The sequence below is a fragment of the Citrus sinensis genome, chromosome 1 (assembly GCF_022201045.2).
Source record: "Citrus sinensis cultivar Valencia sweet orange chromosome 1, DVS_A1.0, whole genome shotgun sequence".
Classification (NCBI taxonomy): domain Eukaryota; kingdom Viridiplantae; phylum Streptophyta; class Magnoliopsida; order Sapindales; family Rutaceae; genus Citrus; species Citrus sinensis.
Window position 1 is genome coordinate 20,474,065 of NC_068556.1, and position 24,148 is coordinate 20,498,212.

Here is a 24,148-nt window from a genome sequence, read left to right on the forward strand (position 1 = left end):
GGATGAAACGAGCTTTCACCCATTTGTTTTTGGCTGATTTCCACCTGAAGTTATAAAATGTATCATTTTTCCACTGCAGTCTAAACTCTGTGAGAGAAGTTAATAGAATGTTAACAAAATGACTATTTTACCTCTTAATGTAAAATTACTATTTCACCCTAATTAAATGAAAAAAAATTAAATTACTTCAATTTTTCTTTGCAATTTCGAAATTAGATAATAAGTTAAACAAAATAATCTGAAATATTTTTACCTTTTTTTCTCTTTCTATCGCATTTAAATGACGTTGATTTTTGCTATGCAGGTGAAATGACAATATTACCCCTATGACATCAGCAATGCTATAATAGAATACAAAAAGACGTGGAAATGTGCAAGAAAATGTAACTTCTAGTGGAAATCAACCAAAAAAAAAAAAGATATGTGTATTTTTGAAAAAACTAGAAAGAACAGATGGTTGGTGGATAATTTTTCTTATTATTATTATTATTATTATTATTATTATTATTAGTGAACCATTACAAAACGAGGGAATATATTATTATTAATCAAGTTGGGCAAAAAAAAAATTCAACTCAAACCAGTCAACGAAACATATCTTATAAGTTACAAAAAATTAAACAAAAAGAAGAGAGAGAAATAAATTTTACTGAAATTTCTAGTGTGATTTAAAAAAAAAAATTACATGAGGTTATTGCACAGATTACAAACATTAAATTTTATCTAGTACTGTTCAGATTCTAAGTCTCTTTAATATTTTAGAGATGTCTACTCTACTTATATTTCGAAATAGAAAATATTACATTTACTCATTTATTTTTTATAAGTGAAAAAAAATTAAGCCTCTACAACATTTTGTGAACCACTTCTCTCACAATCTCTGGTGTAATTTTAATTTTGAATAAAAAGCGTAGAGAAATAGAGTTAACGTGAACTTTGAAGGCAAGTTGAAAAGACCTTTCTTTTATTAAAAAACTAGGAAATAGAACCGCACTTCGTGCGGCTTTAAAAAAAATTAGTATTATTTTTTTATTACTTTACAATTGATGAAACTAATAAAAAATATGAATTATTTTTTTTAAAGATGATGCAGTCTTATAAAACTAATGTTATTTATGAAAGTTAATTATTTTTTTGTTAACATTAAAAATATATATTAATGTTTATAGTTAAGTGTACACAACCTTTTCATCAATAAAAATTATGTTCACACTAATCAACTCTCCATTTTTCTTAGTATTAACAGACTCTCACATCTTACAAAGTCTAACCCTTATTATCCAACTATCTTTATCATTGTTTAACTCATGAAGAAAATAGTACTCCATGAAGCATACAATACTAAAAATTTAAATAAGTCAAAAAATAAAAACATAAAAACATTTCTAAAGAGAATGTTGGTTAAATAATTAAAAAAACTCAAACATAACAAATCTTAAATACTTAATATTTATAGAGCTTGAAGAAGCCAAAAGATACCAAATAAAAGGTTGCATAATTAAATATAGGATTATGACATTAAAATTAGGTCATAGGGCATTGGTGAGGGAAGAAGAAGGAACATTCCTTCCTATATTAATTAGTTGATGTATTTTAAACCACTAAAGTTTATTTGTTGGCTTAATAAAATAAATGAATATTTCAAAACTTATAATTAATTTATTATTAATAGTTATATATTGTTGAATTTAAATAGAAAGAGGAAGAGACATGTAATCTTTTGTAATCTATTAATTATTTTATATTTTTAATATTTTGTAATGTAATTATTTTTTAAGCTCAACCAATATATTAGATAATAGAAAATATAAAAAGATGAGAAATAATAATGCCACAAATCTTAACTACTTAATATTTATAGAGTTTGAAGAAGTCAAAAGGTACTAAACAAAAGGTTGCATAATTAAATATGAGATTATGGCATTAAAATTAGACCCTAATGGCATTATTGAGGGAAGATGAAGGAACATTCCTTCCTATATTAATTAATTGATATATTTAAGCCATTAAAATTTAATTGTTGGCATAATAAAATAAATAAATGTTTCAAGATTTATAATTAATTATTATTAATGGTTACATATTATTGAATTTAAATAGAAAGAGGAAGAGACATGTAATCTTTTATAATCTAATAATTATTTTTATTTTTAATATTTTATAATGTAATTATTTTTTTAATATCAACCAATTTATTAGATAATAGAGAATACAAGAAGATGAGAAATAGTGATGTCACATCACCTCCTCTAGTCCCAACTTTATATATATATATATATAGATATAGATTTTTAATATTTTGTAATGTAATTATTTTTTAATCTCAACCAATTTATTAGATAATAGAGAATAAAAAAAGATGAGAAATAATAATGCCACAAATCTTAAATATTTAATGTTTATGGAGTTTGAAGAAGCCAAAAGGCACTAAACAAAAGATTGAATAATTAAATATGAGATTATGACATTAAAATTAGGCTCTAATGGCATTGTTGAGGGAAGATGAAGGAACATTCCTTCCTATATTAATTAATTAATGTATTTTAAGCCACTAAAATTTAATTGTTGGCATAATAAAATAAATGAATGTTTCAAGACTTATAATTAATTATTATTAATGGTTACATATTGTTGAATTTAAATAGAAAGAGGAAAAGACTTGTAATCATTTATAATATAATAATTATTTTCTATTTTAATATTTTGTAATGTAATTATTTTTTAATTTCAACCAATTTATTAGATAATAGAGAATATGAAATGATGAGAAATGGTGATGCCACGTCACCTCTTGTAGTCCCAACTTTATATATATATATATATATATATATATATATATATATATATTAATCCATGTATTTTATGCCACTAAAGTTTAATTGCTAGCATAATAAAATAAATAAATGTTTCAAAAGACTTATAATTAATATAATTAATGATTACATATTGTTGAATTTAAATAGAAAGAGAAAAAAATTACAAAGAATATCCACCAATATTTTAGATATTTTAGATAATAGAAAATATAAAAAGATGAGGAATGGTATATATTAATAAAGTTACTATTTATTAAATGAGTTAAATACAATCAAATCAATTATGAGAAGATGAAAAGCCAAATCTAAAAAAAAAATCTCTATTTATTAGATAATAGAGAATATACAAAGAAGCAAAATGGTGATGCCACATCACCTCCTCAAGTCCTAGCTTTATACATATATATATATAGATGATTACATATTGTTGAATTTAAATAGAAAGAGAAAAAAATTACAAAGAATATCCACCAATATTTTAGATATTTTAGATAATACAAGAAGATGAGAAATAGTGATGTCACATCACCTCCTCTAGTCCCAACTTTATATATATATATATAGATATAGATTTTTAATATTTTGTAATGTAATTATTTTTTAATCTCAACCAATTTATTAGATAATAGAGAATAAAAAAAGATGAGAAATAATAATGCCACAAATCTTAAATATTTAATGTTTATGGAGTTTGAAGAAGCCAAAAGGCACTAAACAAAAGATTGAATAATTAAATATGAGATTATGACATTAAAATTAGGCTCTAATGGCATTGTTGAGGGAAGATGAAGGAACATTCCTTCCTATATTAATTAATTAATGTATTTTAAGCCACTAAAATTTAATTGTTGGTATAATAAAATAAATGAATGTTTCAAGACTTATAATTAATTATTATTAATGGTTACATATTGTTGAATTTAAATAGAAAGAGGAAAAGACTTGTAATCATTTATAATATAATAATTATCTATTTTAATATTTTGTAATGTAATTATTTTTTAATTTCAACCAATTTATTAGATAATAGAGAATATGAAATGATGAGAAATGGTGATGCCACATCACCTCTTGTAGTCCCAACTTTATATATATATATATATATATATATATTAATCCATGTATTTTATGCCACTAAAGTTTAATTGCTAGCATAATAAAATAAATAAATGTTTCAAAAGACTTATAATTAATATAATTAATGATTACATATTGTTGAATTTAAATAGAAAGAGAAAAAAATTACAAAGAATATCCACCAATATTTTAGATATTTTAGATAATAGAAAATATAAAAAGATGAGGAATGATATATATTAATAAAGTTACTATTTATTAAATGAGTTAAATACAATCAAATCAATTATGAGAAGATGAAAAGCCAAATCTAAAAAAAAATCTCTATTTATTAGATAATAGAGAATATACAAAGAAGCAAAATGGTGATGCCACATCACCTCCTCAAGTCATCTATTTATATATATATATATATATATATATATATATATATATATAGATGATTACATATTGTTGAATTTAAATAGAAAGAGAAAAAAATTACAAAGAATATCCACCAATAGTTTAGATATTTTAGATAATACAAGAAGATGAGAAATAGTGATGTCACATCACCTCCTTTAGTCCCAACTTTATATATATATATATATAGATATAGATTTTTAATATTTTGTAATGTAATTATTTTTTAATCTCAACCAATTTATTAGATAATAGAGAATAAAAAAAGATGAGAAATAATAATGCCACAAATCTTAAATATTTAATGTTTATGGAGTTTGAAGAAGCCAAAAGGCACTAAACAAAAGATTGAATAATTAAATATGAGATTATGACATTAAAATTAGGCTCTAATGGCATTGTTGAGGGAAGATGAAGGAACATTCCTTCCTATATTAATTAATTAATGTATTTTAAGCCACTAAAATTTAATTGTTGGCATAATAAAATAAATGAATGTTTCAAGACTTATAATTAATTATTATTAATGGTTACATATTGTTGAATTTAAATAGAAAGAGGAAAAGACTTGTAATCATTTATAATATAATAATTATTTTCTATTTTAATATTTTGTAATGTAATTATTTTTTAATTTCAACCAATTTATTAGATAATAGAGAATATGAAATGATGAGAAATGGTGATGCCACGTCACCTCTTGTAGTCCCAACTTTATATATATATATATATATATATATATATATATATATATATATATTAATCCATGTATTTTATGCCACTAAAGTTTAATTGCTAGCATAATAAAATAAATAAATGTTTCAAAAGACTTATAATTAATATAATTAATGATTACATATTGTTGAATTTAAATAGAAAGAGAAAAAAATTACAAAGAATATCCACCAATATTTTAGATATTTTAGATAATAGAAAATATAAAAAGATGAGGAATGATATATATTAATAAAGTTACTATTTATTAAATGAGTTAAATACAATCAAATTAATTATGAGAAGATGAAAAGCCAAATCTAAAAAAAATCTCTATTTATTAGATAATAGAGAATATACAAAGAAGCAAAATGGTGATGCCACATCACCTCCTCAAGTCCCAACTTTATATATATATATATATATATATATATATATATATATATATTAATCCATGTATTTTATGCCACTAAAGTTTAATTGCTAGCATAATAAAATAAATAAATGTTTCAAAAGACTTATAATTAATATAATTAATGATTACATATTGTTGAATTTAAATAGAAAGAGAAAAAAATTACAAAGAATATCCACCAATATTTTAGATATTTTAGATAATAGAAAATATAAAAAGATGAGGAATGATATATATTAATAAAGTTATTATTTATTAAATGAGTTAAATACAATCAAATTAATTATGAGAAGATGAAAAGCCAAATCTAAAAAAAAAATCTCTATTTATTAGATAATAGAGAATATACAAAGAAGCAAAATGGTGATGCTACATCACATTCTCAAGTCCTAACTTTATATATATATATAAATAAGAGTTGTGCTGGCCATCTAGAAGAACGATAGAAAAAGAGGATAGAAACGGCAGCCCATGCTGCCATTTTAGCTCTCCTCAACTCTCGCGCTTTCCGTCCAAAAAATAAAAAATAAAAAATAAAGGAGAACAGAGAAAGAGGAAAAGTAGATCTAAAACTTTTAGCTCCCTCCACCTTATCCCTCCAGACTCCTCTAGCATTTCCTTCCGTCGTCATTTTCTTCCTTCTCTCGAACGACGTCGCCGACAACAAGACCGCCACCGACGCGACCACTGACGACGTTAGGTACTATTTCATACACTCGTACATAATTTTCTGAATAGATTGAGTTGTGTAGCTGACAGAGGGATTCTATTAAATTAATCTATCATAAATTGATTCTAAGCCTAGCATTTTCTATAATTGTATAGCCCTGTCAGAGTAGAAATTGATTATATTATATGGGCCCGCCTGTAATAAAGCGCTGCATGAGATACAGCGGAAGTTTAAGTCCCAGCAAAATATATGAATGATGCAGAGAGTCAGCTACATCCCCAAATGCTACATGCAGATGCTACTTTGTTGTTTGGTCTATAGATGTAAGTTCGTATAATATCCTAGCAAATGTATCAGAATATCTGCCATCTGAGAAAAGCATCTCTGCAAATGCATTCTCGTATGCAAGCAGTAAGACCCTATTCTGAGGCTCGGAGACAAGACTCTCAAGTATCATTGCTGCCTTCCTGCAAACTTCTGGCACTGGATGCAGTGTCTTGATCACTTTCAGTAGACGATCAATTGCCCTGAGGTTTGAAGGTGGAGAGTAAAATCATTTCAGAGACAAAATATAAAACAGCAAAATTCTAACTAATATTTCCTTTTGCATTGCTATAACGTAGGAAATCACCATCTCTCACTAGCAAGCTTCAATCTGCAGTCCACATTAACTTCTGCAAGGTTATAAAGTGCACCAACAGCAGCAGCTTGTGCATCAAATGCTAAGCTCATAAGATCAGCCAAACGCTTATGTATCTAAAATGTTCATAGGCACTCATGATAAATAACTCATATACATAAGACATAATTTTAAACAACGGTATTAACCTATGGAGCAAATGGAAGAAGAAAAGGCTCATTATCAGAATTTATTATCAAACGCCTAAGTGATTCAGTAGCCGCACAATGCCAGGCTTTGAAAGGTGATCCCAGAATCCCCATGATGGCTTCAACCGCTCGTTTCTCTCTGCCTGGTAGAAGGTATTAAAGAACTAGACAACATAAGTTATACAAAGTGGAGTGCCACGTGATAAAGATAAGATGAAGATAAATATCTTACGTTATTTTGATGTAAGACTGCTTTGATGAGCTAACAATTCAAAGATCAAGCAACGGAGCCAAATTGACAATTGTCTCAAGGGCGTTTGTTACAAGTTCCTCATACTCTGCCAACAAAACAAAAATTTAGAGACATTCAAAAGTATAACATAGATAGAAATGTATTTTCTCTAGGAACTGTAAGTGCACCTCGTTTTCTAAATAGAAAAGGAATTAAAAGAAAAGATGTAATGTCAAAAAACCATCAAGAAGCGTACTTAAAATGACCTGAACTTCAAATACTTATTTTCCTTTCTCTAGTACACAGAAATTTATCTTCCAAATTGCAGTATCCTTTTCACATCCAACTTATCCCATATATTTAGATCTTACCTTTTAGTTCTCTGTCTCCATAAACTCTTCACTCTTGAAAGCATATTCAAATTTCTAGAATGCGATTTAGCGGGTCAAAACTTGAGATGATTTGTAAAAGCATTACATTTGTGGCAAGCGGGACTATTTATAAGTTAAGAAAAATAATTCATGATCCTGAATCTGTAGTTAACCGAAGAGATGCTATTCCAGTTTTCCAATTTCTTCAAGCTTCAGGTAAAAAATTTCAACCGGTTAAGGTATCTTCTGATAACCATAGACTTCCTAAACATGAGCTGCTGTATCTTTGTTATCATATTTTTCCACTGATTCTTGACTTCATCCAAATAACATAAATCTTGTCAGCCACAGTCCGTGATTATCAAGACACTTAGTGTAAACATCCTTTATTCACAATTTCATGTTTCTTATCCACAGACATCCACAATGAAATTTTTTGGCAACATTACTACTTCTCACCTGTGACATGATCTTCAATGCATTGGAACATCGTTTCCAAACAATGCCGATGTTGGGCCACAATGACTTCATTTTCTGGCATGAATGAAAAGTTCCGAACGATATTTGAGGTACCAACAGCACACTGCTGCTTCTCTGCTCGCCCCTCATCGTCTAGATTAAACAAACCATCTTCATCAAACCACCACTCTGAAGAACGAACTCCAGCCGCATTCTTCTGTAATAACGAGTCGGTAGCAGAACAAGCAGACCCCACTCTACCAAAAAAAAAACACATTATCCCCAAGTCATTATCAAAATCCGTAAACCAAATACATTTTTATTCAACACAAAAATGCACCTTATGTAACTTACCCTGATCGAGGGAAAGCATTATTAATCGAGCCCAATGCCTCAAACTCACTCCCGAAACCTGTTACTAAAGAATTCGCACCCAATGTTCTAGCCCTAGGTCCCTTAGAAAGCTCTTTAGGAAGCGCAATGTCACGCCAATCATCAATCTGTTTTAAAGTAACCCAGTGATACAAAAAGAACATCGAGTTCAAAATTCAAGAATTAAAAACCAAACTCTAAAATTATTTGGTAAATTTCATTAACCTCTCAATAGCAATAAGAATGAGCAAATTTAGAGACACATACAACTTGAGGGAGAGCATCAAGTAATTCTAATGTTGATTTTAGGGATGGTAAAATCTTTCACGGGTTTGGGGCCTCATGGAGCCCCACCCAAATAGAGAAAATTTTGAATAATTTTTTGGGAATGGAGTTGAGAATGGGGAAAAAAATAATTCCAAATTTTTAACGGGGTGGAGTTTGGTTTTATATTTCCCATCCCACCCCCACCTCAATCCCCATTATATATACATATTTTTTTAATTCTTGTTTTATAAAATATAATGCCAATTAATAAATTTTATTTTTATTTTTATGTAATATAAACATGATATAACTAAAAGAAAACTTTACAATATAATTATTTTTCGACTCTAAAACATTGTTATGTTTTTTTTTCTCTTTTATGGTGCTGCTCTTTTCAAATATTTTTCAATTTTGATATCATTTTAAGATATTGTTTTAAACTTTTAGGAGTTTTTTAAAATAATATAAATACTTTATAATATGGTGATAATTTTATTTTAAGTCTCTAATTTTTAATTTACTGAAATTATGTATCTATACCTACTATAAAATAAATAAATAGGGAATAAAGTGGGGATAGAGAAATCATTCTCGGGGATTCTCATCCCCACCCCACTAAATTTATTGGGGAATAGAGGTGAAAATTTTGTGGAGTGAGGAATGTGGTAAACCTCCCATCCCCTCCCCCAACCCCACCCTAAAATTATATGATAAATTAAGTATCTGTTGGAATAATATATTTCCACTCGTTTCATTAATTCAGCTAACTAGTGGTAATTGTTACTTCTTTAACCTTTATGCGCAATTAAAGTTTCTATTTCTTAATTTAAATGTGGTGATATAAATATTTTACTTCATAGTTTCTTATTAATATTTGAGGCATGATGAAACTTGTAATGTGTAGCATAGCAACCCGAGCGATGGCATACACGTTTAGCTCACGTAACATATTAAAGAGCTTCATTTAATTCAAAAATCTGTTGCTCCATTTGCGTCATCTTTCTCAAGTATTTGTTTGTTGAATAAGCCAAAAGAAACCATGATGGGCAGAAAGAAAACGGACAAGTGGAACAGTAACAACCATAGAAAACTTTGATGAGAATTGACTAATTCTGTCCCTCCATGACTCTACTGTTTTTAAGATCTTACCATAGTACGTTCGTGTGAATTCATGGGATCATGGGTCACTTTAGAGGCATTTCGGCCCCAATCATAAGGTCGTTCAGTTAGTACTACGACTGTCACTGCCCCAACTAGACAGATAAGACTTGAGAGTAAAAACTTTCATCCTTACCAACACGGGTCCAACTGTAATACAGCAGCTGTATCTCGTACAGCCGCTTTTTATCATTTTTTTATTTGCGCTTATAACCGGCCACCAAAAGTAGCGGTTATACAGGTAAAATAAAGGCCAAAATTAAAGGTAATTATCGTATAGCTACCCCCTCTTTAAGAAAATATTAAACTAATCAATTCAAACTAGAAAACTACCAAAGACCCCCCTCAAATTACATGAAATATACTTTTTTTTTTCATAAAATTAAAATATACTTTTTTAAATAACATTAAAAGATACTTAAAATATGACACTTCTATACTAGTAAGAATAATAATTTAAATATAATTTAATGAAATTGATTTTAAATTAATTGAATTATTTATAATATTATATTATAAATTTAAAGATATTTTACATAAAAAATAATCAGAATATTTTTATTAACATTTTGATAGTGCAATGCAGTTTTTCTGTAGAATTGTATTAAATTATATTTATTTCTAAATAAATAAATAAATAATCAATCTCTAAATGCGCATAAAGTGACTCAAACCTCTACCTACTAATATGAGGATAACTTTTATCCAAGTATTGGATAATTATCAAACAATTATCTTGTTCATGGTGTCAAATATTCTAATTACATAAAATATTATTAGTTTTCTTATTATGATTAGTGGTAGCGGCTAGTATCTATATGTTATATGGATACCTTCTAAAAACAATTTGTATATTAGATAAATATAATATATCTAATGTTTCAATTTTTAAATAATATTCACAAAACAATCACTTGTTCAAATTAATTCATACTACAAATTTATGTGAAATTAGTTATTTTATTTATTCTTTTATACTATATTATTTGTATGGTTATATTTGTTCATTGTTTTAAGTCACATAGCTTTCTATAAATACTTAAAACAAACACATTAATACGTAATGTTAATTTTTGATCTATTGCCATTAGTGGTATCGTGACTAATAATCTAATAACATTAAAATTCATTTTCTTATATTGGTAATAACCAGAATTGTCAACCAATATTAATTAGATTTAACTAAATTTAAATTTAAATATGACACTTATTATCATTATTAGATGTTTATTATGAGAATGTGTATATGGTCTATTTATGACATTGTTTTATTTTTATAATCCAAATAGTAATATTATTAGTTTATAATTTTAACTATTAACTCCCACATGATTTAAATTGGGATATACCATATTTTCATAAATAACTATATATATATCTTTTTGGATAATTATGCCCTCTGACGATAGTGATCTAAATTTAGAATGTGACTATCCATGTAACATGTATAATTAAAATCTTTTTTGTTAGTTAGCCTAATGGCAATAAAATTCCTCCCCACCTAAAAGCAAGGTTCATATGAAATAATGTTGTATTTTATTATAGTTCCAGTTATACAATTGAAGCATGACAGTTATATTTTAAAATTAACTCAAAATTATTACAGTAATTGTGCACAAATATAAGTGGTTGCATGATTTGTATACTAAATGTTGTGCAATTTATTTATAGGTGTTACAACATGATTGCAGTTTTTTTTTTATTTGCAGTACTATAGTAATTAAAAATAAGTAAGACTTCATAATATCAAATTAATTTATAATAATATAAATAAATTAAAATGAAATGAACACTTTCTCATTTTGCCGGGCAAAACTGCCGCCTAAATATTTACTAAACATTATTAATTTTTTATCTATAAATTTGAAAAAAATTTCAATTTTTTATTGAAAGTATAAATATTAAATAAGTGTAAAATGAAAAATTAGGGCATAGCCGGCCCTAATTTTTCGTCCTCTCCAATTCCAACTGTTTTCTTCTCTCAACTCTCGTTTCTCATCCTCCACATTTGGCCATACTTTTTTTTTTCTAATTAGTGTTGATCACTCTCTGATCCACACTCTCCACTAATTTTTCGCGTCGCCACTCTTCAATTTCAATTCCATTCTCCACTCTCTAATGCTTGATCTGGTAGCCCCTTTTTTTCTTTTAATATCTGGTGTCATTTTGCATAAAACTTTTGAGTGTGAATTTTGGGTGACCTTAAGGAGAAAGTTATTAATTTTGGCCTCTACTTACTTATTTAATTGTTTGGGATTATGTGTTTAACAATCTGAATAATTTTCTTTTTTTATTAATTGAATGGTTGTTGCTGGTTAGGGTTGAAGCAAGCGGCATCTATGGAATGCAAAAATATTTTGAGAAGTGATTTCCATGGGCACTTGGGAGCTTAAGATTTCAAGACGGTAATTTTTTTTTATTTTTTGTCATATTCATGCTCTGTTATTTTAATATTTAATTTGAACCGCTTTGGATTCTATATATTTATAGAATGCTCTGTATTGTTCTGTTTTATTTATAAAATGTAGTATAGAAAAAAAAAGAAAAAAAATCTTGTCTTTAGTGTTCTATTTGTGATACAAGATGCTGCTAGAAGCTCATCGATGTTCTGTTAAAGGTGGAAGCTTACATAGTGATGGATAATTTAGGAATGATGCCGGTGTCTACTATATCTTCTATAACTTTGCTTATTGAATTGGATGTTAAGGATATGGGTGTGATTTAGGAGTATCCATGAGATGAGAAGTAAAACTGTGTGAGATCAAGATCGAGTTTAGTAATTAAAGCCGAGCTCACTCTTCATCGACTTGCTAAAGATCTCATCCTAGAAGGTCATTTATGAAAAAAATCAATCTCTTTTTACTTTTATTTTTAATATTTTTTCTTTTTCTTTTTTAATTGGAATTTCATTTTTTTTCTGCTTGATGAAATGTATAAATAAGATAATATGTTTTAACATAGACATATTTTGTTTGTTTCCTGTAAGATGTTATAACTATAAATTCTGTTTTTTTTTATTTGTATTAAGTCCATATCAACATTCTATTAAGGAAAAAAGAAAAGAAAAGAAAAGAAAAACACAGTAGATTAGTAGATGTTATGATGTGTATTGTGAGGAGAGTTTTGATGTAATTCATTAATTTTGGAATCATTTATAGCTCTAACATGTGCAAGATGGATCAGCATTCCATGTACTAGTCAACACATCTTTAGCATGCTAACTGATCTTTTTGATAAATTTTTTGCTTTATTTCTCCCTTTGTATGTTCTTTGGTGATGAATATTTTATATGATGTGTATCAGGCAAATATGTTTCCTGGATAATCTTTTTGAAATTTGGTAATCAAAAGTCCAGAAAAAGTTGGATCACTCAATTTATATTTTTTTAAAATTTCCTTACTAGAGTATATTCATGCATAATTTTAATTACTCTATGTATAAATGGCAGTTGGTATTTTATTGTCATGAAATGTGTTCTTTTTCTTTTCAGGGCCATTTGGCATCTTGCAACTAAGGCGATAAATGATCTTGTAAGTGGTAGCTATTACAATTCAGCTGCGAAGGCTCCCAATTTTTTCTTTTTTTTTATTCTTTTTTCTTGCAGTAAGGATTATTTTCTTTACTGCACCTAAGATGTTGTTTATGTTTCCTTTTCTTCGGGATAAAAGGGCACTTAGCTTTCCCAATTTTTCATTCTGTTTCCTTTTGTCTTGAGTTTTTGTAGTCTGTAATTCAACATTTGGAAGGATTTTGATCTGCTTGTTATAGTGTTCTTTAATCACAGTAGTAAATAAAAATATGACATGAAGCAGTAATTTGTAGTATGAATGGAAATGGTATAAAAATAGATATTGAACTCTTCTTATTTTAATTTGTATATCACTGTGTCTTATTACTCTAGGGATTGTGGCGTATTCAGCTCCTGTTTTATTATTTTTAACCAATTCTTTTTGACAATATGTTCAGTTTTACTCCAGTGATATTATTAATGGGAAATTCTATTTGTTTTCATGAAGATCCAGTTTGCTTGATTATTGTTGCCAATGTAATTGATCGGCATTTTTGTTATTGCCAATATTTTCATGATCTAAAACCTGAATTTAGACATTTATTTGAAATAAAATTTATTTTTCATGTTAAAATTTTTTTCAGAGGAAAATAAGAATAGGTCAATCCATGTGATTGTAAACTTGTAATTCATAAATGCTAATTGAGAATATTGATTGTTATTGTTAAATTTTCAAACTAAATTTATTAAGTCTTATGAAGATAGATAGCATAGCTTTTCAAAATGGTTTCAGTTATATCATGAAAAATTGGAGAACTTATTTTGGAAATTGAAAATTATATACCGTACTTGTTTTTAGGAGACATGCATTCTTGAAAAAGAATGATACTCTTTCAATCATAATAAAAAAATTGATTATAATTATTAATTAAATGGTAAATAAACGTAAATATGTATTAAGATCAAAAGTTAAGTATAAATGATTAAATTCATTATCAAAATTAAATTTCTTGAAGTTATGGATAATTTTCGTTTTCGAACAAATGCCAACAGATGGTAATAGATTATTTTTAAAAGAAAAATTAAATACACCAAAATCATATCCATGAATATTATTTATTTATAAACAAATGCTAACAAATCAATGAGTAAAAGACCATTTACAAAGAAAATTAACTATTAAACATGCCAGAATCATATTAAAAAAATTTTATTTTCCTAATGTTATATTGGCCATAATAAACTTTTAAAAATTATTTAGCTAAGTCTTGAAAAATTCAAGAACTTATTTTATATATTGAAAATTATATACATGCATTAGAAAAAAGAGTGGTACTCATTATAAACAAAAAAAAAATTGTTCTTAACAAATCTCATGAGGCTTGAGAGTAATAAAAATAATTGTAGTAACAGAAAAAATAAATAATAGTAATGTTAGTAATACAAGTATAATATTATAATATTTGTAATTAATAAAATAAATTTTTGGTTGAAGTAATAAGAAATTAAGAAAACTATTTTGAAAAGAAACTAGATTGGTAAAATTTTATACGAATTCAAAAAAATCAATTCTTGATTTATTTTAGTCTAAGGTATATAAATGCAATTATTTTAGATCAAAAGCTAAGTATAAATAAATTTAACTTAAAGAAATCTCATCCAGTCAATTGATCCCATGGAAAAAAAAAAGATAAAATATTTTTATAACATATACTGTTGTAACTTTTAAAAAATATTTTTTTGAAAAATAAAGTTTTTGAGAAGCATAGTAATTGCATGCACTCTTACATATTATTTTTTTATTTATTGTTGAAGTTTTGAAAAATTAAAGAAATTATTTTAAAAAGTAAAGAGAAAGATGGAAATAAATACATTAATTTATTTCAAGGATAACTAAAAATAATCAATTAAAATGATAAAATGAGAATAATATGTATAAAGACTAAAAGCTCAAGTATATATACAATCAAGTTTAAGAGATCTCAAGAACAAAAAAAAAGACTTAGATTATGGACCCAAAGTGTTAAAAAGGATAAAGGCAATTAAAAATGACTTGAAAATTTTATTGATGGCATGTAAAATTTTTTGAGGAAGATTGAGGACTTTACACTTGTATCAAGGAGTGCGTTTGTAGAAATTAAAGGAATGTAGGCTGGGCAATTATTGTTACATATTCTGGTCTTGTGTCTTTTTAAGTGCATCCGATAAATTAGTACGACATTATAATTTATTTGTAAATAAATGCCAATAAATTTCGAGTAAAAAAGACCATTTGAAAAAGATAAATTAATTAAACATGCAAAATCATATTACAAAGTATTCTTACTATGATGTTAGATTTTCATCGTACCATATTGGCCATAATAAATTTCTAAAAATTATTTTCGCTAAGTCTTGAAAATTGAAGAACTTATTTTATAAATTAAAAATTATATACATATTTAAAAATAAAAAGGAAGAATGATCCTTATAAGAAAAATGTTGTTAAAAAATCTCATGATTGTAGTAAAGGTCCGGCTATATTGGAATCGCTTTAAGGTAGACACCATTTTATAACCATACGATCAAAGTTATAATGAGTTTTTTTTTACTATTTATCACTTTACGTATGTGGTTATAATTTGTGCTCTACCTTAGAGCAACTCCAAAGTAGCCATAGCCTTGTAGTAATTATAATCATAGTAATAGTAAAAAATAATAATAATAGTGGTAATAATCCAAGTATAATATACTAATATTTATAATTAATAACATAAATATTTTTTGAAGTCATTAGAAATTAATAAAACTAATTTGAAAAGAAAATCGAGTGGTAAAAATTTAATTCGAATTCAAAAAAAATCTTAATTCTTAATTATTTTAGTTTAAAGATAAATAAATATGGTTTATTTTAAATATAACTAAATACTATTAATTAAAATGATTAAATGATAATAAATATGTATAAAGATTAAAAGCTTAAGTACATATACATTCAAGTTCAGAAGAACTCATGAAGTAACGAAGATTAAAAAAAAAGGACTTAAATTAAAGACCCAAAATGTTGGAAATGATAAAGGGTTGCAATAAAAAATAATTTCAATATTGTATAGTAAATTGATATTTGTTAAAATAATAAGGGGTTATATATAATTGGCCTTACTAATATTGTTGTTATTTTAAAAAAGTAATATTAGTATTAGTTAAAAAAGGAAATGGAACATGTATCTATAGTGTTGGAATATAATGAAAATAATAGGAACATAAAAATCATTGTAAGGTGTAAAAGAGTAGGAATAATTTAACTTAAAAGTGAGAATAATTTACTAAAAAGTTGAAAAAATATAATGGAAAGCATGAATTTATGAAGTAAAATTGGACCGTCAACTAAAATATTGGAATACACTTAAAAGAGTAGGAATATGTAACCAAAAAATTCTGAAAATAAAGTTGAAATTGATTAACAAAAAGTAGGACTACAAAAAATAAACTTGAAACATTTAATCAAAATATTGGAAATCAATACAAAGAGTGAGAATATAAAACCAAAAAATGATGGAAAAATGAGTGGAAGAGCAAAACTTAAAAGTTGGAATAACTTGATAAGAATTTGATAAATTCCAATGAAAAGTCGAGATCCGAAAAATGAACTTAAAACATTCATATAAATGTTGGAATTCAATAAAAAGAATAGGAATATAGTATTGTGGAAAAAAGAGTTGAAGAAGTTAACACAATAGTTGGAACAACTTACAAAGAATTTGATGAATTCCAATGATAAATAGGGATCTTAAAAATGAACTTGAAATATTAACCCAGAATATTGGAATTTAATAAAAAAAAAGTAGGAATATATACCCAAAATGTGATGATAATAATAGTTGAAGAATTTAACCAAAAAGTTGTAAGTATCTACCAATAATATGATAAATTCCAATAGTGAATAAGGATATGAAAAATAAACTTAAAACATCCACATAAAATATTGAAATTCAATTAAAAGAGTAAGAATATAGAACCAATATATGGTAGGAAAATGAGTGGAAGTGCTTAACACAGAAATTGAAACAACTTGACAAGAATTTAATAAATTATAATGAAAAGTAGAGAACTAAAAAATAAACTTGAAACATGTACTCAAGTATTGGAATTCAATAAAAAAAATTATGAATATAGGACCAAAATTTGGTGAGAAAATAAGTTGAAAACGTTGACCCAAAAGTTGGGACAATGGACAAAGAATTTGATAAATTTTAATGGAAAGCAGGGGTCTGAAAACGTAACTTGATATATTTACCCAAATGTTGGAATTCAATAAAAAGAGTAGGAATATAGAACCAATAAATGGTGGAAAAGGAGTGCAAAAGCATAACTCAGAAGTTGGAATGACTTAACAAGAGTTTGATAAATTCCAATGAAAAATAGATATCTTAAAAATAAACTTGAAACATTGACCCAGATGTTGAAATTCAATAAAAAGAGTAGAAATATTGAACCAAAATTTGATGGGAATAAAAGTTGAAGAGGTTAACTCAAAGGTTGGAACAATTTATAAAGAATTTGATAAATTTTAATAGAAAGTAGGGATCTAAAAACTGAATTAGATATATTTACCAAAAATGTTGGAATTCAATGAAAATAATAGAAATATCGTACCAAAAAGTTTTGGGAACAACAATTGAAGAGTTTAACTCAAAAGTTATAAGTATTTACCAATAACTTGATAAACTTCAACAATAAATAGGGATTTCAAAAATGAACTTAAAACATCTATGACAAATATTGGAATTCAATGAAAAGAGTAGGAATATAAAATCAAAAAGTAGTGGAAAAAAGAATTGAAGACCTTAACCTAAAACTTGGAATGAGTTACTAAGAATCTGATACATCCAACAACAAGAAGGGATCAAGAAATAAACTTGAAACATTTGGAAAAAATATTAAAATTACGTAAAAATAGTAGAAATATAGAACCAAAAAATGGTAGAAACAAGAGTTGAAGAGCATAACCTAAAAGTTTGAAGAACTTAGCAAGAATCTGATAAAGTTTAACAACCAATTGAGATCTAGAAAATGAACCTGAAATATCTAAGCAAAATGTTAGAATTCAATGAAAAGAGTGGAAATACAGAACCAAAAAGTGGTGAAAATAAGAGCGGAAGAAATTAACCTAAAAGTTAAAATAACTTAACAATAATTTGATAAATTTAAACGTGAAGTAGGGATCCAAAAAGTAAATTTGATACATTTACCTAAATATTGGAATTCAATAAAAAGAACAGGAATATTGAACCAAAAAGTAGTGGAAAAATAAATTGGAACAACTTAGTAATAACTAGATAAAGTCTAATAGAATATAGATATTAAAAAATAAACTTGAAATATTAACCTAAAAATTAGAAATTTAATGAAAGAACTGGAAATATAGAACTAATAACTAATGGAAAAATGAATTAAAACAACTTACCAAAAATTTGATAAATTCCAACGGAAAGTAGGGATCTAGAAATTGAACTTGAAATTTCTAAACAAAATTTTGGAATTCAATAAAAATATTAGGAATATAGAACTAAAAAATGGTGGGAACAAGAGTTGAAGAAGTTAACCCAAAAATTGAAATAATTTACCAAGAATTTAATAAATTCAAATGAGAAGTAGAGATCTAAAAACTAAACTTGATATATTTATCCAAAATGTTGGAATTCAATAAAAATAATAAGAATATAGAAACAAAAAGTGGTAGAAAAATAAATCGGAACAATTCACCAATAACTAGATAAAGTTTAACACATTATAGAGATATAAAAATAAAATTGAAATATTAACCTAAAAAGTTGGAAGTTAATGAAAAGAGTGGATATATAGAACCAAAAACTAGTGGGAAAATGAGTTGGAACAATGTACCAAAATTTAGATAAAGCGGCAGGAAAAATAGGAATTGAAAAGTAAACTTGAAATATGCATTATAAATATTGAAATGTGACAAAATAAGTAGGAATATAACCATTTTGTGGTATATTTATATTTTTTTTATATTTTTGTACTATTTTTAAATTTAAAATTACTACAATATTTTTCCTCATTTAATTACAATTTTATCTTTTTTTTCATAATTTTTCATAATTTTTTCACATTAAAAACAAATAAAAATGTAATTTTCATTATATTATCCGGTTAAAAACCGGTTGTACCGGTTGCATGCATGCGCTGTATCAGATACAGCGCTGCATGGTAGGTTGACTCTACCAACACATCCATTGTCATGAGTTTAACTGGTGTCTACATCAAAAATGATTTTTGGGTGGGGGTTTTCAGGTTGCTTGCCAACATCCGCTTGCTAACACCCAACTCAATACATTAATTTATTGGGTGAAATAATTTATTCTATTTATAAATTTAAATAATTTTTTTATTAGTTAATATGAGACATAACTCAATAATTTTCTCTTAGATAAAATCACTACTGAACTTTGGTTCTTTCATCCGATACACTTGAATTGTTCCACCACTATATTTTGTCTACTAGAGTACGGCTCTACTACTACTCGTTGAGGTAGAAAGAGGGAGAGAGTAGAGATGACGGCCTAATATAAGATTTTTAGATATCCAACCCAAAAAATTACCTTATTAGGTTGAATGGTCTATCGTACTTATAAACTCAAATAACTCTTTTTTAAAAGCCAATGTAAGACACTACTCTTCAACATTGATGGTGGAATTTTTTTTTATTCTATGGGGGGTTAGGCGGGACCCCTACCTGTCATTAAGAATAGATAAAGAAAATACATTTGGAGGGGGACATAAACCAAAACCTCCAATTAAGAAAAATAAAAATAACAGTAAACGAAATGATCTTGGCATAGCCTAACATAAGAAGAAAATGACTAATGCAGACGGTGATAATATCTCTTACAATACTTGCGGCCGGCAAGTAATTTAATGCCTTTTTTTTATTGACTAACAATGCTAAAATCAAGGCTAGAGTCAATTCTCTCAGAATTCTCAGGAGCAGACAGGAAATGGTCATTATTCGCCAAGTGATCATCAGAACTATCATCATTATCAGTATGAGAATTGTAAAGCCTAAAATCTGTGTTGGATGATCGATGAAGACGTGTATTATACTCACCTGGTTCTTAGATCCTAGAATCATGAGTCGTGACATCCTGGCCAATCGGCTCCTGAATGGAAGTAGAGTCTGTAGCGTTAGCTCGGCTCTCCGTAGCCCGCATCTACAATCTGCTTAGTGATGGACGGCTCAGGTCGGGGAGTGTCCAAAGGTTGAGGAGTATCTGACGGCAGAACTTCTGACTTCTTATTATCTATTCTGGTCTGCCAATTCCTATTGGGCCGCTGGGGACGGAGTCCCGGATTGGCCACGTAACACGTCTCAATGGAATGGCCAAGGTGCTTGCAGGAAGCACAGTACATTGGGATTTTCTCAAAATTTACACTATGCCAAAACCCAGAATCTCCCACACTGATTCGTATTCGTTGCAACGGAGGTTGAGTGACATCATACTCCACTAACACCCTAGCTACAGAAGGGCGAGCTAAAGAGGCAGTAGCTTGGTCAATTCGCAATGGTTTACCAATAGCTGATGCAATAGAAATTAATGCTTCCTTACAGTGCATGAAATGGACAGGCAAGTAAGGAAATGAAATCCAAATTGGGACTATAGGGGACTCCTCGGAACATTGAAAATCGGTGGTCCATTTAAAAATTCTCATGGCACTCCCATTGATGTACCATGTTTGCCTAACCTATAGACGAGAGTAGTCCTCCTCAACATCCAATTGAATTAACACATGCCGATTATCTAAAAAGGACACCTTAAAAGTTCCCTTCAATCTCAATGTATTAAAAAATTTACGAATTAATTCCATACTAGGTCTATTGTAGGAAAATTTACCTACCAATGTCAGCTTGAAAGGAATGGCCATCGCTTGAATTTCCGCAGTAGAAAATTGCATGTTAGGTTCTCCCTCGAATGAAGTAACGGTCTTGATCGGAATCATCGAGTTGGATGGGCCGTTCATAATATCTAGCAAAGATTTTTTAGTGGGTTTATTTTGATTTAGATTGGGGACGGATTTCAAAACTGAGGCGTAGGAGGGTGCAGTCGTGAGTTGAGTGGTATTTTGGATTAGCGGATCATTTTGGAGGTTATTTAATAAAAATGTGGAGTGCATTCGATTGGGTCGGGTGTTGGGATTTATTTCCGAAATGGGTTGGGCTTGGGTTTGACTAGTGGGAGACACACATGGGGAACACAATTCTTAAGTTGCCGAAAGTATTCCATGGGCATGGAAATTACCACCCGTGTGCAGACTTTTGAGCTGGAGTTGGTTGGATGTTTGCTGACTTTCGCTGGGTTCGATGATGGTTGTATGCAGCTGGCTTTTGGTTGACAGCTGCAGCTGCCCGTGAGCATTGTTCCGAGTGCTTGCTTGTGATTTGCATGTGGCTTTTTGTCGTGTGGGAGTTGTTTGTGTAGGTGGTGATTGTGGCTGGCTGGTAGTTGTAGCTTGAACTGAATCTTGAGGCAATTGGCCATGGAGTACGGGCTGGTTTTGATGGTGTATAGCGGCTGTGACAGCAGGGTGATCTCCCGAATGGTGTGTGGCTTGTGTTGGCTGGAGGCTGGAGGCTGGTGGCTGGTTGTTTTGAGGTGAAAATCCATTCACTAAATTTGGTGTGACAGCAGGATGCTCTCCCGAATGGTGTGTGGCTTGTGTTGGTTGCGGGCTGGAGGCTAGAGGCTGGTTGGCTTGAGATGAAAGCTTAGAGATGGTTGTTGGAGGGGTGAGGATGGCGGTTGGAGATGGCTGTTGGAGGGATGACGATGGCGGTGTGTTTGCGGAAGTTGGAGGCTGTTGGGCTAGTGTTTGACTCTTGTATTTTGATCGAGTTTGCCTTTGGGATCTCCTAAGAAATGAAGGTTCATTTCTAGAAGTGGGAGGAGGAGCCGATGGTGGATGGTTGCCATTTTCTTCGGCCGGCGAGGTGAGAATCAGCTTGTCTCGAGCAAAGCTTTCTTCCCCATCTTCAAGAGAATGGAGAGGAGATTTTGCTATCTCACGGCAGCATTCATGGTCATTGATGTCACCAGTGATTGCCATTTCTTTTTGTTCACTTACGGCATCAGATGTGAGTGAAGGTTGCTGAAGTTTCGAGAGGATAGCGGCAGTGGACGTTGTTGGTTGGTTTGCATGGGGTTGGATTTGAGATGGAGGGTCTGTATGAGAGTGGTTTGGTTTGATTCGCGGTGATGGCAATTGGACATCCGGAGGTGGTTCGTTAGTGAATTTTGGGGGTCGTCTAAATGATTTCTTAGAAGGATTCAAACTCCTGATAATTCGTTCTTCGGCGGAGAGGGTGTGGACCGGTGATGGCTGGTTTCCATCACCGGCGGCCGGAGAGGCCATAAAGGCCGCTTAAGGCTTTTGAGGGGGAGAGGGGGGAGACATGCGGAGAGGAGTTTCACTTTCACGGTTCTTTCCTTGTGTACATTGATGGTGGAATTTGTAATAGGTGTTCTTATTTTTTAAAGGAGATTAGATAATAAATACACTAAAATTGTCATTAATTTCATGCTTTAAAGTTGAATTGTCAAAAAAAAAACATGTAAATGGTTTTTAATTATACACAATGCCGCCAAAATTTAATCCAATATATAAGTAAATCTCCAATGTTGTAAGAATGAACCACTTGTATAATTTTAAACAAACGTAAACAATAATGAAAGGAATTTGTGTTCATTTATGAAATATTAGCGGTATGCTTATACATCTATACTCAAGGGTCATGATGTTATTCTTTCCTAGTATGCATGTAATTTGATTTCTAATAACATAAGGGTTCCCAATTCTCTATGTTTTCCTAAGCAAATAGATTGTTTGTGCTCAAATGGATCCTTAACTTCTATTCCTCATATGTTCAGTATGGTAATGAATTATGGTCGTCATAATTGAAGTTTTTTAATTTACACCGTAGGGCCGTTTGAAAGTATTCTGCTATGGTAGCAAGCTGCTGGGCAGCAATATCAAATGAAGCCTAAAAAATGTATATCTGTCATTTCAGTAACCGAGGCTTACTTAACAAATTGAAAAAATCAGGAAATTATCTAAAAGTCAAGAATCCAATTCTAATTAGCCTAAATCACCGAGTACTCAAGACTCTCTTCACTCAATTTTGCTATTGCTTTTCAATGGAACTGACTTTCCTTCCTTTTTTCTTACCTACAAGAAAATATATAACTTCGGAGGGTTTGAAAGTCTTGTAATGTTCTACTGGTGAGCTTCATAGTTTAGCTGTCATATTCCACCTCTACTCACGTGACACGCGCACCGATTCACAGGTTTCGGCTATGCCCTCCACAGAAATGGCAAATTCGAAACTGTATAGCCAAATTTAGGTCAAATACGAAGATAAAATCCCGCAAATTTTCCTAGTGTGCAAATTCAATGCAACAGTCGTGTAACAATTTAAAAAGGGGATTCTGATACTCTCAGATCTTTTTCAGAATAAAAATATATGTGGGTGATTATTAGCTAATAAATAAAAAAATTAAAAAAATTAAATTCTACACATACACTATCATTTAAAGACGCATGACACAAGATTTTTAAAGGCTCATGAGAGTTCAGATCAGGAGATGATTTTTATCCTTAAAAAAGTTCATTGGTGTAGTTGTATCCTCCAATTGGCCACAGTGCCCAATTCGGAATGGCCCCTTTAAATCCTCACATATTTCCCCATTTGGCAACCCATCACTCACTCACACTTTTCACATTCTCTTCCAACTTCAATTAATTCTATTACCGTATTTTGGTGAAAAAGCCAACAAAAATGGCTGTTGATCAAAAGAACAAACTGA

The 24,148-nt window shown here is 28.9% G+C and overlaps 1 protein-coding gene across 1 annotated transcript; it reads right to left on the bottom strand.

Annotated features, from left to right (window-relative positions):
* Positions 1-7,154: 7,154 nt before the first annotated feature.
* On the bottom strand, positions 7,155-20,903 carry LOC112499590 (armadillo repeat-containing protein LFR-like). Its single transcript, XM_052444291.1, has 4 exons — positions 20,505-20,903; positions 8,339-8,484; positions 7,985-8,241; positions 7,155-7,260 (listed from the first exon to the last, which is right to left on the bottom strand). The coding sequence occupies exons 1-4, from the start codon at positions 20,901-20,903 to the stop codon at positions 7,193-7,195; spliced, it is 870 nt and encodes a 289-aa protein (XP_052300251.1). The 3' UTR covers positions 7,155-7,192.
* Positions 20,904-24,148: the final 3,245 nt, after the last annotated feature.